This window comes from Natrix helvetica, assembly GCF_964273705.1.
Source record: "Natrix helvetica genome assembly, chromosome: 2".
Taxonomy (NCBI): Eukaryota; Metazoa; Chordata; class Lepidosauria; order Squamata; family Natricidae; genus Natrix; species Natrix helvetica.
Genome location: NC_138552.1, coordinates 139301749 through 139323955, shown reverse-complemented (window position 1 = coordinate 139323955; position 22207 = coordinate 139301749). Strand labels below are relative to the sequence as shown.

The window sequence follows — 22207 nt, the reverse complement described above, 5'->3', positions numbered from 1 at the left end:
GGTTTTTCCCCCCATTCATTCATTCATATTCATGATTCACAAGGTGGGTTACAAGCATGCATTTATTGGATTGGGAAACCTCCAGGACTGATTTTAATGGCCATTGGCAACTGATTGACAAGACAGGATTTTTTTTAAAAAAATTATATCCCTTTTTCTATTTAATCTTCCTTTCTAATCACATAAGATGCTTGATGAACTTTGTGGACACGTCCATGTAGTTTTCTTGGAGGAGCCTCACTTTGGGATATATTTTGGCTTTCTAATAATCCAGTTTACAGTATTCTGGTATTCCAGGAAGGGAGCATCTTGAATTTAGGGGTCTTTGGGGTTAAACAAAGTACTTATTTCCCAAACTATGTTGGCTTTTCATTACTTTCTAGGAAATGCATGATGATTCTACTTTTCACTTATCAAATCCATCATTTTGTCTATATTTGTCCTGGAGATTTCCCAATTCAAAGGACTTTCCTGAATCCACCTATGTTACAGATTGCGAGAGACCATCTTAATGGACAATTCTGATCTGTATTTAAAGGAGAACTGCTCATAATAGCAATAGATACAGGTAGTCCTTGACTTACAACCATTCATTTAGTGATCGTTGAAAGTTGCAACGGCCCTGAAAAAAAGTGACTTATGAGCGTTTTTTCACACTTACTACCGTTGCAGCATCCCTGTGGTCAGGTGATCAAAATTCAGATGCCTGTCTCATTCATAAACTTGAAGCTATTGTTGCAGTGTGCTGGGGTCATGAAATCACCTTTGGCACTTTCTGACAAGCAAAGTCAAAGGGGAAAGCCACTGTGGCAAGAAAAATAATAAAACTGGGCAAAATTCACTTAACAACTACCTTGCTTAACAACAGAAATACAGGACTTACCTGTATTTGAAAAACATTATTAAAATATAATAGTAAAATACCAGGATCCAGAGGCTGAAATACCAGGAGGGCATGAATGTGAAAAATGCCCGTGGCTGAAACAATACAATTCAGCTGAGTTTTCAACTCAAACCAGGTCAAAACCTGGCAGTTACACTATGTAGTTGGCTAAGGGCTCTTTCCTCACATCTTTGAGTTGAGAAGAAAGTAGATCAGTATGAAAAGGGTTGCTTCTGCTGCTTCATTTTATTGTACCTCAGCAATAACTGAGGTAGGGTGTAACCAGCTACCTTTCTCCTTCCTGCCAGCCTTACTCACTGAGTAGGAAAACAAACTACCAACAATTGTTCATATGTGTCGTGGGTTTCAGGTTTGAGCTTTCGTTTTTATTATGTCACTATTCTTTCTTACCTTATTCTTATTGTGGCAAGAAAGCAGACTGTACAGGGAATGGGGTGGTTTTCTATGGGGGATGAAAACAACGGGATGTTCAATATTCCGATAGTTCTAGCTATTGGAATATTGCCCTCTCAAGTGTCTTCAAGAACTGCTCTGTTCGTTAGACCTTGGGATGTACATAGATGATCAGGATAGTAGTTCTGATTCCTCTTTCTCACCGATCAGAGGCTCAGGGATGATAATAAAGACATGGTTCTTACCTTCAACATTAGTTATTAGAGCCCCTGATCCCCCATCTTTGCTTTCTTTGCTCTCTCCTAACCCCACAGAGGACCAAAACAGCTTGATAAATTATACGTATATCATCTGTACGCTGATGATACCCAGCTGTACATCTCAACCCCAAGCCACCCCAAGCCACCCCAACGAGGCTGTCGAAGTGATGTCCCGGTGTTTGGAAGCCGTCGGGGTCTGGATGGGGGACAACAGACTCAAACTCAACCCTTCCAAGACTGTGTGGCTGTGGCTACCGGCACCTCGGTTCAGCCAGCTGACCCCATCGCTGGCCATAGGGGATGAGCAATTGCTCCCTGTGGAACGGGCGCGCAATTTGGGCGTCCTCCTAGATGCCCGGCTGTCAATGGATGACCATGTGGCAGCCGTGGGAAGGGGGGCGTTCCACCAGGTTCGCCTGGTGCGCCAATTGCGCCCCCTACTGGACCGGGATGCCCTACGCACAGTCACTCATGCGCTGGTGACGTCTCGCCTAGACTACTGTAATGCTCTCTACATGGGGCTTCCCTTGGGACGCGCCCGGAGACTGCAGCTAGTCCAGAACGCGGCCGCGCGGGTAGTCATGGGGAGTACCAGATACTCCCACATAACACCACTCCTGCGCGAGCTGCACTGGCTGCCTGTGGTTTTTCGGGTGCGTTTAAAGGTTCTGATCACCATCTTTAAAGCGCTCCATGGCACAGGACCTAGTTACTTGCGGGATCGCATCCTCCCACATACATCCCTGCGGCCAATTCGCTCTCACAGGGAGGGGCTTCTCCAGGTGCCGTCCACTAGGCAATGCCAGCGGGCGGCGCCAAGGAATAGGGCCTTCTCTGTGATGGGCCCAACCCTCTGGAATGACCTCCCCCCGATATTAGAACCACCACGGACTTCCACTCCTTCCGACAAAAATTGAAGACTCACCTGTTCCGATTAGCTGGCCTGGCATAATTATAATTGTTATAACTGTTACCTCCTGGAAATATACTTCTAACTGGTATTTTAAGGGTATTGTTTTAAATTTAATTGACTTTAGGGTTTTAAAGTCATATTTATATTCTTGCTGTACAGTTCTTTTAATTCGTTTAACCTCCTCCATATTTATATTTATTCACTTATTTATCTGTTTATCTATTTAATGAATTTTATTGTGGATGATGTATTTGCTGTGTGGACTGTACACCGCCCCGAGTCCCTTTTGGGAGAGGGGGTGGTCTAGAAGTGCGAAGAAATAAATAATAATAATAAATAAATATAGGATCTACTCAGAGAAAACTACTTGTGTCCTGGTTTGTGTCTTTATGGTAGAGGTTAGGTCACTGCTTCTGGTCAATGCTAGTGCATGTGCCAATTGTGGCTGGAATGATTTTGTCTGACTCAGGTAGGACTGCATAGTGAACAAGCATAGGCTGTTCAGCTGTTTCCTGAGGAGCTCTAGTGCCAGCAGCCAAGATCAGCACAATATTGTCCATGCTGCAACATTAGCACTTGTAGGCCTGCCACAAGCTGAGGGTTTTTTTTTGACGTCTCTCCCAGCCTTCTGATTGTGTCGGTATTTGGGATGGTGCAACCTACCCCTTCTAAATTCAGCAGTCTTTTAGAAATTGTTTTAAGAACAATACTTTTGAGGTTCTACTTTTCTTTCTCAAAACCTTCGTCCTAGGTTTATTTTGGTTACTAAAAAAGGAAGACTGTATATGTTCCTCCATGAGATCAATATTCTCATATCCACTCCTCCTGAAAGAAGAGGAATTAGGCCACTCACAGGAAGTATCCTGTCTCTTCTGTAGCCAAAGCAAAAATGTCCATGAAGATGCCGAGACCAGGAATCATATAGGAGGGGGCGGTGTCACAGCTGATCTTCCTGGTCAATTGGAACCAAGCAGATTGTTGAGCCTGAACATGTTCCCCAAAGCTGTTTCTCTGTGTGCTTTAGAATGTTCATAGGAGAGGTTTCGTGTCATTTTATGAGGGAAAACTTTACTTTTTGGACCACAACATTTTACGCCAATTTTAGCCTGGCTGTTCAGTGAGCTGGTGGTAAGATAGGCAACCTTGTGAGGATATAGCAGTGGGGTGTCTTTGTATTATAGCAAGCAAACATGAGAATGAGCTGAAAGTTTGTTAGCTTTGAAGGGAAAAGGCTATTTTGTTTTCGTGGCTTAGCATGTTATAAAAATAGTGTGCATGATTGTATAAAGTACAGGGTATTCTATGATGCTCAGAAAATATTTTAATTAAACCAGGTAAAATATATTATTTGAATGCAGTAATTGAGTTCTTTTAAGAACACTTCTATGATTTGACTTTTTACTAAGTAAGATTGTGTGCCGCTTCTTGCTACCTTGAGTTTAAATTTCTTCTTTTTAAATCTATGTGTGATATTTTTAAAAATCCATTTACACTGCACATTTCACTTTCATTTAAAGTACATATTCTCTAAGACCAAACCCAAAAACCAGAATGTAAACAATACATTGAAACATATAGAAAATTAAGAAATGAGCAGCTAAGGTTTTATTTCATTGATTCATAGACACACACACAAACATAGACAAACACACTTTCTGAGACGCTTTGTAATTTCGGTGTAATCTCAACTGCTATAAATAGGGTGCACAATAGCTAATGAAACAGATGTTCAATTCCCCAGAGATGTGGTTCATAACTGATTTCAAAAAAATATTAGTGTATTAAAGACATCACCTGAAATCTTTTTTTTAAACAAAGTTTTATTGGCTTTTAAACAAATAAACAAGGAAAGGGGCAGTGGAACAGGTTAGACATCACCTGAAATCTTGACACAGTGAATTGTCCTCTGAAAAAAGCAGTACAACAGATCACCAATATTTCTAATTTTAAATATCCTCTGAAAACTCACTCCTATGTATCAGAATGGTTGTATCAGAAAACAGTTACCAAATCCTGAAATACAGGAAAAAATCAGAGCATTTTACTACCATTATATGCATATCAATATATCCATGATTTTTTTTGATAATTCTTGATTTCTAAATGGGCTAATTTGGTTATATAATTATTGTAGGCGATTGGATTCAAGCTTGTTTATTTTAAAATGCCTCAAAAAGATTTTAAATGGAGTATAAAAGATTTAACAAGTAAGTGATATTGTAATACCATTACAAAAAAAACCCTACTACATTCACGCCTAAGCAGACATTCCTTATCTTTTTTTTGATAGAATAGCAATGTCTTTCCCCATAGATGGTATTATAGCTAGAAATGGAGAAGACTTTCAGGTTTAACTGAAACTTTGAAATGCCGATATATTATGGATGGACAAGCTATGGTCTAGGGGTCATAGACAGTCCTAAGCCACCAAAAGTGTGACCTCCTGGAATCTTAGGAACTTGGTCTGCTTTTCCTGCCGGCCAACTAATCAGCACGATCAGCTGGCCGGCAGGAAATGGATCATTGGTTTCCTGCTGCTGTTAAGGCAGGAAGCCCAACAATCTGGTTTCCCAACTGCTTGCTGATTACTTATTCAAAAGATTGGTGAGGATCAGACCACTGGTTTCCGGCTGCTAATAGTCATTGGAAATCAACAACCTGTATTAAGCCATAGGGACCTCAGTTGGTCAGATTTATCTCTGTGGAGCTCTCGGCTTCCAAATTTCAGAGCATCTCCTCCTATACACATATTTCAGGTAACAAGAAGCAGATGCTAACTTTGCTGTGGATGGACATAAGTGGGCTTCTGAATGAACAGTAGATGGAAAATTAACATATCTGATTTAGTGATCTGGAAACATTGATCAGGATACAATATGCTTCAAGTCCCACAAATGTTTGGTAGCAAATTGCTAACAGCAAAACAATAACTATTACTCAAATGAACAGCAATAGCACTTAGATTTATATACTGCTTCACAGTGTTTAACAGCCCTAAGTGGTTTACAGAGTTAGCCTCTATTGCCTCCAACAAATTGGGTCCTCATTTTATTGACCTCGGAAGGATGGAAGGCTGAGTCAACCTTGAGCTGCTCAGAATTGAACTCCTGGAGTGAGTAGTGAGTTAGCCCTGCAGTACTGCATCCTAACCACTATGCCACCACAAAATAATATTTGAAAAGGATGGAAATAGTGATAAATCTTGTCTCTCATTCCCTGATTCCATTGCACTTTGTGACATTGGAGTTGTACAAAGATCAGACAGAAGCATTTTCCCATTCAGGAAAACAGTGGCCTGGACAGTTCCATCATTTAAACTCAGCACTTTCTAGCAGAAGTTACAGGCAGTGTTATAGGGCAGGGATCTCCAACCTTGGCAACTTTAAGACTTGTGAACTTCAACTCCCAGACTTCCTCAGCCAGCTTGCTGCCTGAGGAAGTCTGGGAGTTGAAGTCCACAAGTCTTTTAAGTTGCCAAGGTTGGAGACCCCTGAGTTTACAATTCCTGTAAAAAAAACAGTGCAGCTTGATTTGCAAAGTGGAGCCTTGAATCCTTCTTGTCCATTTCACAATCTCAATAAATGCCTGGCATGTGGGGGTTTGGAGGAGGGGGTTGCATCAAATTTTTCTGTATCGCATATCCAAATGTCTGGATTTAAGCAAGTCATTGATATCTCTCTGGGGTCTAGGAAAACTCGCCATGGGACAATTCAACACTGTATTAACCACTTCATTCAGCTACTTTTATTATTGATGACCCCATTTTCGTCAAAATTATTGTAACTCTTATATTTCTGGATTGACTTTGTTATTATTGGCCACGGTTCTGTTGAAATTAATTTAACTTTTGTATTTGTTGAATTGACTGTGGCAAGTTGACCACAGTGAGATGACTGCAGCGAGTTGGCTGTGACCAATTGTTCAATTATGTTCTCTCTGCTTCCATACACTGTTCTGCAGTATGACCTATAAGTGTTGGGAAATAGACCATAATTCGGTTATGCCTTCATCACAGATTCCATGGGGATTTATTTGCAGAAAGTCTTGATGGCTAAACAATTTTCCATTATACCAAAAGCTTAAGATCTGTCTTTTTGTGTATCACAAGTAGCCAGATACCCATAGCATGGACTTGAAATGAGGGCTAAAAAATTAAATTTCCCCTTTCTCTTTGCAGAGGGGCACAAGGGGAGTTTTATTACTGCAGGAATTGCTGTAAGTAGGAGGATGGATACAGGTTGCTAGTAGTTTTGATTTTCTGCTTGGTTGACTGGAAAGGACACTGATTTGCCTCAGTTATACCTGTTGCATTGCTTTCTAAGCTTGGCAGGAGGGTCACACAGATCATCTTCCAAATGTAGTGGTGGGATCAGAGAATAGAAACAAAGATGTATGAAAGTAGCAATAGAATAATTATGCCCTCATGCAGAAATACTTCCAGTGTTAAGTTTGCAAAGTTAGAGAGAAACCTGGTGACTCCACTGAAGATTTATCGTGGGTGAAGTTGCAATGAATCCTGCCAAGAAACAGAGCAATAAAATTTGACACACTGAGTTGAGGCATGTACTTTGAAGTGAAACTCCTGCTTAGTTTAGGGGAAAAAGTCACCTTTCATTTTCAGTGTCGTTCATGTTCTTTCTAGGCATAAGGGACAGACTCCAAATTCAGTCACTGCACTTGCTGTCCCCGTTGCCAAGTTCCAGTGTATAAAATTGTACCATTATCAAGTCATGTCTGTGTTTGGCAAAGATTTGTAGACACAACATCAATAACTATGCTAAATATTTTTGCAATACTTATTTCTCTTCCACACTTTTTTCCAAGTAGTAAATCATACTGTAGTTTCTTTAATCTCCCCCGGCTTGTGAAAAACAGGAATTTATGTAACAGGCACTCTGCTGCAAACTTTTTCCTGTTTGGAACTTCTGTTGTTGTTGGCAAAATTTGGAGATGGCTTAGCTACTCCAAAAGTGACCTTGGATGTCCTTTGTATAAGAATACTAGATTGTAACTTTCTGATGACTAAGGAGGCCTCTGCAGTTTCTGCAAAACACTAAATGATTCTTTTGTGGATGGAGTGAATAATTTGCACAAATAGGTCTGCACACAGAATTACATTTTCAGTGTAAACATATTTTAATCTTTGGTAAGGTGGGATATATGATGGCCAGAAAACATCTCTGGTATCGAATTCTTTTTGGAATGTGTTAGTGGATTTTAGTCTGAGCAATCCAGAGTGTTGTGTTTTTTGTAAGGTTTTCCAGCCTCATGTTCTTCCCGCACTGAATTATCTAAAGTTGCTTCGAAAGTTCTTAGCTGTTGATGTTGCCAGGGAGAAGGTGTAGCACTATTATTCTGCCAGTCCCTCTTGAAGTTATTTTCAATAGGAATACTGTATACCGAAGTAGGAAGTAGGAATTTACATTTTCTCAGAAGATGATGGTTCGAATTAGAAAGTGATCATTTCTGGATTTGACATTGGGTGAACGAAGCAAGTTTACAGAAGCCTTGGCTAGAAACATCATACAAGATAAAACAGACATGTAGAACAGCAGTGTATTTCCCCCCATTCAATTATGAAACGGAGGAAGTGTCGTACTTCTCACCCGAAAAAGTACATGCAAAGGAGGAAGGTAAAAGTTGACACCACACACCCTCCATTTCTCACTAAGTGCTTTAAACAGTCTAATTGCTCTCTAATTGCACTATCAAAAATGAACCAGATAAGGAAGGTAAAGTGCAAGAAAGTAGGGAAAGAGGTCAGGTTTCTGCTCCCTTGACACAAAGCCACAAAATCCTCCCCAATACACAACACCCACACTAACTTGGCCTTTAACCTATATCTTATGCATACACACACACAAACCTTGCAAAAAGGGGGATTCAGAGCAAATTATGAAATTGACAACCGTGTATTCCCCTAATATTTCTAATGGGCTTGCCATACTTGCTCAAATGAAATCTGAATACTTTTATTCTGGTTTTATCTTATTATCTTATTCAAATCTTATACATAGGTACATGCACATACATACTTTTTTTAAAAAAAGGTAAAAACTAACACGAGCTAATATAAAGTAAAGAGGAAAAAAGAAAAAGAAAAAAGTGCAAGAAAAGGAAACAAATGACAAAAGTTATAATAAAGTGGTGTCTAATATTCTTCCCAGCATTTATAAGTATATATATAACCTGTAATCTTAATTATCAGGTGGTCCTTGAGTTACGACCATGGTAGAGCCTGCCCATTACGTCATAAAACATAACTCTTGTATTTTATGACATTTTCTCAAGAGGTTGTTAAGTAAGTGCCAGTTTTCAGCAAAAGCTTTATAAATGCAGCTGGGTGCATTATCCACCTGTTTCCATTGTCCATCAACGCTGGAAACTTTTAACAAGCTTGTTTGGGCGCTGTGAAAGCTATCTGTGCCTTTGCTGCCAACCCACCTGATTACACTCCCTTCTAAGACTTCTACTAATAGAAAGACCTGCCCGGGAGTGCTGGGACAAGGCTTGTGTATTTTCTGCGGTTCTGAGCCCTTTCCCTGTTTCTCATACGCCATGAGACGAATGGCTTAGTAGGAATGGACTGTTGGCTTTCCGCTCTCTTAATAAAACAGCTCTCTGTTCAGACCAATTAGCTAGTCAACTGGCAAGTGAAGAAATTGTAGTGGGTTTAACCCTTTTGCAGCCAGGTGCCATCTGTGCTGTTCTGTATCCTTTGATTCCTCAGGGCAGCCTCTCCTCCTCCTCCTTTCTCTGCATTTGCATTTGTCTAGTCTACTTCCTGAGAAGCTTGTCTTTGAACTGACAGGATGGAATTATTGATGAATCCAGACTTTCCAGTTCCTCTTTGTGGAAAAAAAATCCAGCTTAGCAGATCCTGATTTTTTCCCCCTCCAGCTATGCTCCCGTGAGGAGGGCTTTTTAACATAGCAATCTGGCTGAAAGTCTAGTGTCCAGACATTTGATAATCTATGGCAGTGATGGCGAACCTATGCATGCTGGCCAGCTGACAGGGCAGCACGCGCATGCACGCTGGCCAGCTGACAGGGCAGCGCCTTGCGTGCCCTGACAAATGGCTCCGCGTGCCACTTGTGGCACGCGGAGCCATTTGTCAGGGCACGCAAGGCGCTGCCCTGTCAGCTGGCCAGTGTGCATGCGCGTGCTGCCCTGTCAGCTGGCCAGCATGCATGCGCGCGCTGGCCAGCTGAGTTCACCTTTTTAAAAGCTATTTTTCGCCCTCCCCAGGCTCCAGAGGCTTTATAGGAGCCTGGGGAGGGCAAAAAGAACCCCCCCGCCCCCCCGGAGGCTTCAGGGACCGTCCGGAGGCTTCCCTGAAGCCTTCGGAACACTTAAAACCACCCTCCGAGCAAACCGGAAGTGACTTCCAGTTTGCTCGGAGGGTCATTTTAAGCATTCCAAAGGCGTCAAGGAAGCCTCCGGACGGTCCCTGAAGCCTCCGGAGGGCCTCGGGGGGGAGGCTCTTTTCGCCTTCCCCAGGCTCCTATAAAGCCTCTGGAGCCTGGGGAGGGCGAAAAAAGCATGTAAAAATGGGGGGCGCGTTGTGCGCGCATGCGCACTGGGGGATCGCGCATTGCATTATGGGTGCGGCATGCCCACACACGACCCCCCTGCGCTCCCCCCACTTGTGGCACGCGAGCCAAAAAAGGTTCGCCATCGCTGATCTATGGTGTTAATTTTTGAGATGGAGCAGATGTGGCTTCCTGCATGTGTGTAGTACTTACTGACAACTACTGAGAATCCTGTTGATTCTAACAATGAAGAATGTTATTATTTGGTGTGGCAACCGCTGTGATTTGCTGATCTTGATTCATCCTCTTTGCATCCTATAAGTATGATAGGTTTTGTTGCTGATAGAAATACAATTTAAAATGTGCACGTGGAGGTGGAGATACTATTTTATATTGATATTGTTATATTTCTCATTTGATAGGCTTGATGGATTTGTGGGGGGAGGGTTGGGGGGGGGGAATCCAGGATATATTATCTTGGCCGAGGAATTCAATATCTTTCTTACATTTTCCTTTTTTAGAACTCAATCCGTCACAACCTCTCTTTGCACAGCAAGTTCATTAGAGTACAGAATGAAGGAACAGGAAAAAGCTCTTGGTGGATGCTTAATCCAGAAGGAGGAAAAAGTGGCAAGTCACCCAGGAGAAGGGCTGCCTCCATGGACAACAGCAGCAAGTTTGCAAAAAGTAGAGGGAGAGCTGCAAAGAAAAAATCAGCTCTTCAGGCAGGTCAAGATGGAAATGGTGACAGTCCAGGAGCACAGTTCTCGAAATGGCCAGCAAGCCCCAGCAACCATAGCAATGATGACTTTGATAATAACTGGAGTACTTTTCGACCTCGAGCCAGTTCGAATGCTAGTACCATTAGTGGACGACTTTCCCCAATTCTGCCAGAACAAGATGACCTTGGGGAAGGGGACGTGCATTCCATGGTCTATCCTCCATCAGCAACCAAAATGGCCTCAACTCTGCCGAGCCTTTCTGAAATGAGTAGTTCCGAAAATATGGAAAACCTACTGGATAATCTCAATCTTTTGTCTCCAAATGCATCATTGACTGGGTCTACCCAATCGCCACCTACTACCATGATGCAACAATCTACTGGTTATTCATATACATCATCCAATACAAATATAGGTTCAACCAATGCAGACTACAGGAAGTACAGTTATGCTCAGCCTAGCATAAATTCTTTGTCCCAGATGCCTATGCCGACAATTCAGGACAATAAATCGAGCTATGGAACCATTAACCAATATAACTGTCCAGGACTTCTTAAGGAGTTGCTTACTTCTGATTCACCACCACATAATGACGTCTTAGCCTCGGTAGATACTCATGTTTCCCAGCCTAGTAGCCGAGTGCTGGGACAAAATATATTAATGGTCTCTAACTCTGCAATATCACCATATGGCAACCAGCAGCCCCACAACAAAATCATTGCCCCCAGTGCTCACTCTCACCAAGGACATGTCCAACCCACAGCGGTAATAAACAGCCATACTTTATCTCTCACCCTTAGCGCTGTGTCTCATGGTTCAAATGTGACTCATTCAACCTCAGCAAAAAACTCAGTCCAGGGGCTCATGAGCCACCCGATGCAAGTGAATAGCATAAGCCCCTTCACCACGGTGAACAGCTGTAATGGGTATGGAAGAGTGGGAATTGTTTCTTTCCATCAGGAGAAGCTGCCTAGTGACTTAGATGACATGTTCATTGAACGATTGGACTGCGATATGGAATCAATAATCCGTAATGATCTGATGGATGGGGAAACGTTAGATTTTAACTTTGACAGTGTCTTACCTAACCAAAGTTTGCCACACGGTGTTAAAACAACAACACACAGCTGGGTGTCAGGATAAGACTAGAAGGTTAGTTCCCTTTTTGTTATTTTATGACTATGTTGCAATACATTCATTATCTTAAAGCAATAATATAAGGGAAAAATTGAGCTTGGGATAGTCTCTTCCATTAGAATGAAAAGCTGCATATCAATTCTCTTATTCTAGATCAGAAAGTTTATAAACACATACTTTGCCTTCATGATTTATAAAGCCATAGAGATGATCCTTGATTTACAATCTTTCGTTTACTGACCATTCAAAGTTATAACAACAACAAGGTGACTTGGGACTTTTTCACGCTTGCAACATCTCCATGGTTATGTGATCAAAATTGGGACACTTGGCAACTGACTCGTATTTATAACAGTTGCAGTGTCCCAGAATCATGGGATCACTTTTTGTGAACTTCTGACCAGCAAAGTCAATGGGGAAGTTAGATTCACTTTACAATTCTGTTACTAATTTAATAATTGCAGTGATTTACATAACAATGGTAACAAGAAAGGTTGAAAGATGGGACAAAACCCACTTAATAACCAACTTCCTTAGCAACAGAAATTTTGGGCTCAATTGTGGTTGTAAGTCAAGGACTACCTGTACTTCAAAAATCATTATAGAAGTTATTAAAAAGCTATCTTATGAGATATGAGGTACGTTAGTTTTCTCAAAGCAGAAAACCTGAATTTTAATAGTAATAAAATGTTATGATAAAGGTTTAGTAGTGTAGAATAAATTTAGGTGCAATTTGGCCAATAAATAATGAGTGGAAACGGCAACAAAAATGGAAGAGAAAGGAATACTTATTTTACCATTAATCTAGGGTGAAAAGAGCCTCCCCCCCCCCCCCCCGGAGGCCCTCCGGAGGGTTCAGGGATCGTCCGGAGGCTTCCCTGAAGCCTTCAGAACGCTTAAAACGACCCTCCGAGCAAACCGGAAGTCACTTCCAGTTTGCTCGGAGGGTCGTTTTAAGCGTTTTGAAGGCTTCAGGGACTGTCCGGAGTGACTTCCGGTTTGCTCGGAGGGTCGGGGAGGGCGGGGGGGGGCTCTTTTCGCCCTCCACAGGCTCCTATAAAGCCTCTGGAGCCTGGGGAGGGTGAAAAATGGCTTTTAAAAACGGTGAACTCAGCTGACAGGGCAGCGCCTCACGTGCCCTGACAAATGGCTCTGCGTGCCACCTGTGGCACGCGTGCCATAGGTTCGCCATCACTGATCTAGGCATTTTAATGGCTTCATTTTGAAATTACCATCATGCTTTTCATTCTCAGTTTTCTAAAGATTAATGGTTTTGGTAGGACATTCTTGCATATTGTTATATGATGAAAGGATGGGATGGAATTACATTTTGAAAGTATCTAGATGATGAATCACACTATGTGATCTTAAGCAAGGGATCACAAAAGAGCAGCTCATCAAAAGGCAACAGCAGACATAAAAAAGCAAGCTACCATGTGAAGTCAAATATAGCGTTATCTTTTACCTCTTTTGAGTAAAATCACTGGAAATCACCACCACCAATTTTTAAGGCATAGATACCTCAATATCCTCCCCGACAGACTTATGTCAAAGTAGTATAGTTTGCCAGACCCTGATGAAAAAAGTCATTCATAAATGCATTTTTATATAGATCAATCAAGAATGCCTTTTATCATTGTATGTTTTCTTTCTATTATCCTAGGCTACAGTTTAAAGTGCTTCAGACATCTCTGACTACAAGAACTGCATATGCATAAAGAAGTCCAAAGATGTTCTTCGTCTTCTTTGCAATTTCTTGTAGAATTTTTTTTTCTCTTGTCAGTCTTGGCTGCAGATCTCTCTTTCTCTCTCTTTTTTTGTACAAAATGTTTGCTGCCAGATACTTGCAGGTTATTCGTTGCTGTAAGTAAGGAATGTGCCATTGGAAGTGTCTTTATTTGGAAGTGCCAAACTCACTACTATGTCATAGAAAAACAGAAAATACTTGACTTTATGCTGCAGCTTTCCCCAAATAGGTGGCTTCCAGATGTATTAAATTTCAGATCCCATAATTCCTGCTAACATGGCAGCAGTATGGGCAAAGTGGTGTATAGAATAAGTTGTGGAAGTAAACTTTGTTTCTGCAAGAACATATTAGATTTAATTAAAATCATGGAACATGATGAACAGCTTGATTAATTTTCTTTTGGTGAATTAAAGTTGCTGTAAATTTTATATGCGACAAACCATTGAATATAACCCAACCAAAGTTTTGGTATTCAGATTTCTACATTAGAGAGTATATTGAGAAGCTTTGTTTGCATATGGAGTAGATATATTGTAGAGCTCATTTCCAGATTGATTAATTTTATTAATAAAACGTAAAATTTGTAATACATCTATAACTATTTTCTTACATTTGCTGTTTTACAAGCTTCTTAAAAATATGCAGAATCCAATATTTTAAAAACATTCAGCATATTTTATACACAGTATTTTAACAATATAAGAGGAGAGAATTTTTATTAGCATTCTGTAAGATTTATAAGAGAAGGTTTTTACATAAAAAATGTCTGGTTTTTATCTGGCATGAAGATGATCTGTATTCTTAGTACTATATTGACTGTGCAAAAGTCTTAAATGTTGTTAAATACTTTGTACATACAGATCATGTTTGTATTTATTTTATGAAGTTTTATAAAGATTATTAGGCATTTGTGTTAATATTTTCTTTAATAATCCATTTTAATTTACATTTTTTAATTGCATGGTCCCTCATTTCCTTTTTATTACTGCCTCCTATTTTGATTTGAAGAGATCATACAGCTAGAAACTGGTTTACGCTAATTATGATGTAATAATGTATTTTGTAGAAATAAATCTTGATCATAATAATGTAACAATAGTTTTGCTGGGGTTTACATTGGCTTCAACATCTTACAATGATCAAGAAAAGTTCCAATAATTTACTCCTAGATTGATAAGAGCAGGCTTGCAATATATAAATAAATATAAGTATCATTGAAATTGTGAGCTATATGTTATGTCTCTTTGATATAATAGCTGTGTTGTGCATCTTTCTTTTATATGATATTGAATCTCTTCCCTCCAAAATCCAAGCAAAGAAAATATTTATTCAAAAAAGTCTTTAAATCCTAGCAAATTTAATTTTCAATTCTCTGAAGTAGATTTCAGGGGCACCTGAGGAAAAGGCAGGGAGACTGGCCCCTCAAAATTGCCAAATCATTTTGTTTCAATGTTTTGGAGAGTGAGATCATGAGGAATAGCCATGGATGATTTAGTGAACATTAGGTGAGCCCCTGAGGGACATTTAAGCTTTAACCCCCCCTCCAATGATTTAATATATCATGTGGTTCAACTGCACTTGCCTCATGGAAGACACATACAAGATATTTTTTGAAGACCTTATTTTCATATAATACCACAAGGTGTACAGCTGCAGGCATATATGTTAACTACTACCAGAATACCCCTAAGAGGAGAATGTTTCCATGAGCATATTATAACCTAAGAATATTCTAATAATGCTGGCAAAGAATCCTGGGAAAGACTGTTAAATATTTTCATGTCTCTGTGTATGTTTCAATTCAGTATGAATATTAGTTGAATATTGCTTGCCAAGTTAAGAAACACCTCTGCTCATTTAAAACAACTGACAATTAGCGTTACCTGGATCCAATGCTCAATAATGCTGTTACAGGGCAGGAGGACAGGGAAATTAAAAAAGTAATGGAGTGTGGTGTTATAAAAAATCAATGTGAAGATTGATCATACATGTTTTTGCATATATCTTTATATTCTGTAATTTTAAATAATAGCAAATGATGGCTTTGTAAATTGTGTCAGTTGCTTTTCCAAGCAGCCAGGCTATTCTCTGTCTCAGTCTGTAAAAGAAATATGTAATAGAACTGTTCCAATTTAATGTATTGTTTTCTAATTATGTATTAATAACTGCATTAATGAGATCTTTGCTTTGATAAACTGACAAGTTCTATGAAATGATAAGCTAATGTTATAATGTTGAATGGTGACAACTCAACAGAGCATTTTTTTAAAAAAAAGAGATGATTATTAATATGGACCAGTTCTTTAAAAGTCTTACAGTGCAATTTTGCACATGCTTGTTATGATATAATTCTGACCATTCAGTGGGTTTGACATCCTAGCAAGCATGTGTCAGGATTGCAATCTTAAATTTGCACTTGATCCAATGAATTAGATGTTGCTACAACTTTTAAACTTTCTTAAGATCATCAGAGGAAAAGTTCAGGCTTATTAATTTATAATTAATATTTCAAGAAAATGATTTTGTGTTTTATATGGTCTGAAATTAATGATGTGGTTTAAGATAACAGAGAAAATGTAACTGCATTATAACTAGATCTTTTATGAAAAGAATCATCCTCCACTTTGGTTTCCCTTGTATTTCCCTCACCAACATGTTGACATCCAAATAGTTCAGATCATTTTTGTGATTTGTAAAGGCAATTTGATTGCTGAACACTTCAGACTACCTTTTGGATATTTGTGGAAAAGTGCCTGATGTTTTTCCAAACAGAAAATAATCCTTTGTATAAACCCGTACATGTATATGCATTACTTTAATGATCTTGTCCTTCATATGGCTTATCTGTATGCTGATAAAGGATTCTGTTTATTTGTTATTGTTTGTGCTCATTCAGAAATGCAAAGGCATTTAAAATCTTTCTAGTCTGTCTTTACAGAATTATCATGAGAAGAGGCTTTTTAAAACAACTTCCTGGGCATTTTTTTTATTGGAAAGAGAATATATTTTATAAAATAAATAAATACTATTTTCCTTTTTAATATATGGGGACCTGAGATTGAGGGGGTATGATTTGCTTCAGGAAGTCATTGCCTGCAGCTCTATTTGCACCCAAATAAATCCCCTGGCTCTGATTCCCAATTCTGCATTCACTCAGTTATGTATGGGATTGTTTGTGTTCCTTATCTGCTAACTTTCTCAACAAACACTTGTTTCAGGCTAAAACATTTACCATCCACAACCAAAAGTCAGCAATAAAATGATGCCACTGTAAATTTTATTTTAACTGCTTTACCAACTTCTACAGCTGGAATCTTGGTCTACATTAATTTGGTGTCCTTATTCCAAAAAGTGTCACTGCTGTAGCTGCGCTTGAAAAAAAAGAGAAGTTTAAGATGCCTAAATAGAGGTACAAGTCGTTCCCATGGACATTGAGTTAAGTTGACTTATAAGTCTGTTCACTTCTCCTCTGGTATATTCTGCGGCAGAACAGACTTCCTTTTTCTAAATTATCTTCCCCATGGCATTTAAACCAGGAAATTGGTTTAGTGCCACTGTAAGATATACGTAAACTGAGATTTCAAAACCACTCCTCTTTGCAGTTAAAGGGGAAAATATGCTAATGAGGTTTTTTTTTAAAACCACCAAGGAAAGGCACTAACATTAATTAGTGGAATGGGAAAGTACCACTTATCACTAATAAAAACACCTCATCTCCCAAAGCCAATGGCTAACATAAAACTTCTTTTAAAACTTCTGTATATATGTCTCTGCAGTATTCGTATAATAGCAAATCACCATGGAAAATAATAAGACACTCTTTTTGGCAGCTCTTGTACCTCCCTTTCTTTTGGGGTGCATCAATACTGCCCTTTCATTGTCACAGGAGATAACACAGAGCATGGTTTAGCCAGTATAATGTACCGTGTTTTCCTGAAAATAAGACACGTTCTTATTTTCTTTTGGCCCCTAAAATAAGCGCTTGGCCTTATTTTTGGGGAGATCTTATTATTTTTGAGGGCAGGAGACGGCGAGCGTGGTCACCTCATGGCTGCTGCTGTGTTGCAATATTTTCGGGGAGGGCTTATTTTCGCGCATGCGCTGAAAAGCCTGATTGGGCTTATTATCCCGGGAGGTCTTATTTTCAGGGAAACAGGGTAGTACTTGCAATAGTATTTTATATTTCTGTCTCTGCTGCTGGGGAAAGTTATGAGGCCTTCGTCATAACTTCCACATGTAGTCTTAAGAAGAGAGAGCTCTACTAATAGAATTTGGGGGTTACATGGACTATTTCTATTCTGGTTCCCAAGAGGCATAGATATAACTGAAGAAAAAGATTCAAACTTAACACTTGTTTTTGTTTGAATTCATCTTTAAATGTAAACATTTTATAGCAAGGTATAAGTCTAAAACTAACCCAACAAAAACTAAGTTCAATAAAAAAGTGTCTCCTGAAAGATTTTTTCCACAATAAATAAAACATCACTTGGTACGCCTGAAAATGCAGAATGAAACATGAAATTATGCTTCCGTTATCTACTGTAGACTATTGCCAAAATAACAGTTTCAGTTTTGTCACAATATACCATATCTTCTCATAAAACAATGGAGCCACCTACTTCTGGGGCATTAATCTCTGTTCCATTCTTTGACATTTTACTTGGGAAATTTTCCAAGTGAACGATTTTTATTATCAACTACCTTTATTTATTTATTTATTTATTTATATTTGGTGCTTCTAGACCGCCCCCTCTCCCAAAAGGGACTCGGGGCGGTGTACAGTCCATAGAGAATATCACAGAATACAATAAAAAAGTGAAATATGTACAGTTTGGAGGAGGTTAAAATGCAATTAAAAGAACTGTACAAAGCTAATATAAATATAAGTTTTAAATCCTAAAACAGACACAACAAATTAAAAAACCCCTAAGATAGCCAGATAATAATACATTTGCCAGGAGGGACAGATTGTAATTATGCCAGGCCTGCTAATCGGAACAGGTGAGTCTTCAATTTTTGCCGGAAGGAGCGGAGGTCAGAAGTTGTTCTAATGTCGGGGGGGAGGTCATTCCAGAGGGTTGGGCCCATCACAGAGAAGGCCCTACTCCTCGGTGTCGCCCGTTGGCATTGCCTAGTGGACGGCACCAGAAGTCCCTCCCTGTGTGAGCGAATTGGCCGCAGGGATGTATGTGGGAGGATGCGATCCCGCAAGTAACTAGGTCAGCTTTAGCTATCTATTTAGAGCCTTTGAAGCATGTGTGGCCCTAAGAATGCTTCCAATATCTAATACCAAATTATATTTTTTATATACATAAAATATGAAATGTATGTGACTCAATGTGATGTAATTTTAATTTAACTCAGTTCTGGTCCCATTCACTTTGCTTTGGTACCAGGTATTCTGTGGAGTGTGATTCCAACAGACTAGTTAAAATCACAAGACTTATCTCCTCACCCATCCCTCACCAGAGTTTGATAGCTAATTGGGAGGAATTCAAAAACTCCTGTTAAAGAAAATATAACAGATATGACTTTGTGCCTGCTGTTTAGCAATGCAGAAATTTTTATCATGGTTAATGGGAAATTCCATATTATAGAGTTGGGTTTCCCAACCTTTGCTACTTGGAGAATTCCCCAACCAACCTAGCATTGCTGAGAGTTCTGGGAATTGATGGCTATTCAATCTGAAAGTTGTCAAGAAGACTGAGAATTACTGATTCATAGGAAGATATAATTAGTATTAGTGACACCTTTCTAATAAAGTATACTACAGGCTACAAAAACAGTACAATATATACAACAAACGTGGACTATAATATAGTGATATTGTCTACTTGCTCATCTGGTAGCCTGGGTTACTGAGAAGATTTTATTACATATTTAATACATATGTATTTAACACACATTATTTTATATGTATAATTCTACATGTACATTTTAGAAAAAAAACATTTGAGTCAGGAGTTTAATGATTTAATCAAAAGTAAAGGCATAGGGGCAGGTATTGATTGATTGCTTAATTCAAGGCAGTGTGCAACTTGAACCTCCACTCCATTGCATTCCAGGTCACAGAATTGCTCTAGCAACAGAAGCTATCAACAGCAGAATATTCTCTCACACCGGCAGTAGATCTAGGAGTGGGAAGTGTATACAGATCTATCTCCAGAGAGCTCAGGCCTTTTCATACACAAGCGATCCTTTTAGCATATAGGAAAAATGGCAGAAAATGGCACAGCACAAAGTAATCAGAATCTGATTTAATTGGGATTTTTAAAAAAATGGAGTTAATGAGATGGGGAAGTTCCAGTGTCCTATACTGGTTAAGAAGTTGGTATAGGACTTGTGTCCATCTGGACCACTGGATCAACTTTGGTCCTGTTATACTGTTTGTCTCAGCTCAGCCTGCATCTGAAAATGTTATTGAGCAAATAAAATGAAGGAAGATCCCCATGTAAGCGGCCTTCAACTCCTGCAGAAAAGGAGAGGAAGAGAGGGGGGGATATGTACAGTATGAATGAATGAATGAATGAATGAATGAATGAATGAGTGTGTGTGTGTGTGTGTATGTATGTATGTATGTATGTATGTACGTATGTATGTATGTATGTGTAAAAGAGAGCAGCAACCTGTATAAGGAGAAACTTCCTAATAGTGAGAATAATTAACGAGTGGAACAGCTTGCCATCAGAAGTTGTAGGTGCTTCATCACTGGAGGTTTTTAAGAAAAGGCCGGACAGCCAACTGTCTGAAATGGTATAGGGTCTCCTGCATGAGCAGAGGATTGGACTAGAAGACCTCCAAGGTCCCTTCCAGCTCCATTCTGATTGAATTGAAAAATCTAAGAAATATCGGAAAACTGACTGGAGGGACCACCTAATAGGAAACCCCAAAAGTAAGTGACCAGCTGCAATCCTTCCAAAAGAAGTGGCAAAGATGGGCATTGGCAAATCTGTACAAAAGGGTTTTTGTGGATTTTAAAATAATATATACTACTGGTCTCTTTGATCTTGAAAAAGACCTCAAGCAAACAGCCAAATGAAATATTTGGCAGAAGGAATGAATATAAATATATTCCCAATTTCCCAATTTTAGATTTTAAAAGTACATATTATTTAGTTCAACTGACCTGTCATGGTTTGTATGACAATAATACACATCCAAACATATATCCTTGCAGTAGATTTTTGCCGAAATTCACATTCCTCCCTAATGCTTTGATCTAAAATTAGTTTCTGGGACACCTATGGGGGTGAGAAGCAGCCCACGAGGCAGAAGCTGCTGAGACTTCTCCTTGGTTGAGTTTGGAGCACTTTCTAAAATGGTAGCTACCTGTTTAAAAGAAAAGTGGCCTGTTGAAACACCTAGAAAGTAATGATGTTCTTAATTACTGTTTAAAATATACTTTTTGGAGTAGAGCTTAAGAAATCAAAAGAAAGGCAGATGGAAAGATGGAATGGAGTCAGAAGACTGGAGGGGGGGGGGAAGACTTCCAGTTGGCAACTGTGCCACACAGTTCTGCTCTTCTGCTGTCTAAAGGGATGTGCCAGACTTGAGGGAGCTCTCCAAAGATGCCCTTTCTCTTTGCTAAATATTTAGTAAGGACAGTGAAGGATCTACTACCATGTCTTCATTCTGGTTCTCCAGGTAATTACTGAGCTTAGAATCCCTCTGGGAAGATATTGGAGAAGATTTCCCCTCACACATATGTGCTAGTTGTACCCAACTCTAGGGGGTGGTGCTCATCTCTGTTTCAAAGTCGAAGAGCCAGCAGTTTCCGAAGACATCTCCGTGGTCATGTGGCCAGCATGACTAAACGGCAAAGGTGCACGGAATGCTGTTACCTTCCCACCAAAGGTGGTTCCTATTTTTTCTACTTGCACTCTTACATGCTTTCGAACTGCTAGGTTGGCAGGAGCTGCGACAAGTAACGGGGGCTCACTCTTACGCAGCACTGGGGATTCGAACCACCGAACTGCCAACCTTTCTGATCGACAAGCAACTGAGCCACCATGTCCCCGCATTGGAGAAAGAGAGCTGTGTGGGTCCATGGTGGCAAAAAGCCAGGAGGAGCTTGGTACTATCTTTTCTGCTCAAACAATTTCAATAAATGGTATAAGCTTATATAAGTTGCAGTTGTGAAGAAGTTACATGGCAATTCATAAAAGCTTATGCCTTTTAATAAAATAGGTTAGCTGGAAAAGATGCACCAGATTCCTGATTTTTTTAGGAAGGTGAGAATGGCTAGCATGGCTGACACTTGGAAATAAACACCCCTCACAAAGCACACCTGCTCTAAAGAAGGTTAAAAGGAGAAAGGTGTGATGAAGGCATTGGGCCCTGGACACAGTTGCCTATTTCAAGTGCACATACAACATCAGTTAACCCTTGCTTCTCCAGTCAGGTTTACAGCATATACCAGTATATCACAGAAGTGAGGACATCCCCTCACATTTTGTAAATATTTAAGTATATCTTTTCATGTGACAACACTGAAGAAATGACATTTGGCTACAATGTAAAGTAGTGAGTATACAGCTTGTATAACAGTGTAAATGTGCTGTCCCCTCAAAATAACGCAACATACAGTCATTAATGTCTA

At 39.6% G+C, this 22207-nt stretch overlaps 1 protein-coding gene across 1 annotated transcript in view; it reads left to right on the top strand.

The window, feature by feature from the left end:
• The window catches only part of FOXO1 (forkhead box O1), a 49462-nt gene extending 32976 nt beyond the window's left edge, over positions 1–16486 (top strand). Inside the window, exons 2-3 of the mRNA XM_081942703.1 lie at positions 10524–11876; positions 13525–16486. Coding sequence (XP_081798829.1) covers positions 10524–11867 — 1344 coding nt within the window. The 3' untranslated portion in view covers positions 11868–11876; positions 13525–16486. The remainder of the gene's footprint in view (positions 1–10523; positions 11877–13524) is intronic.
• Positions 16487–22207: the final 5721 nt, after the last annotated feature.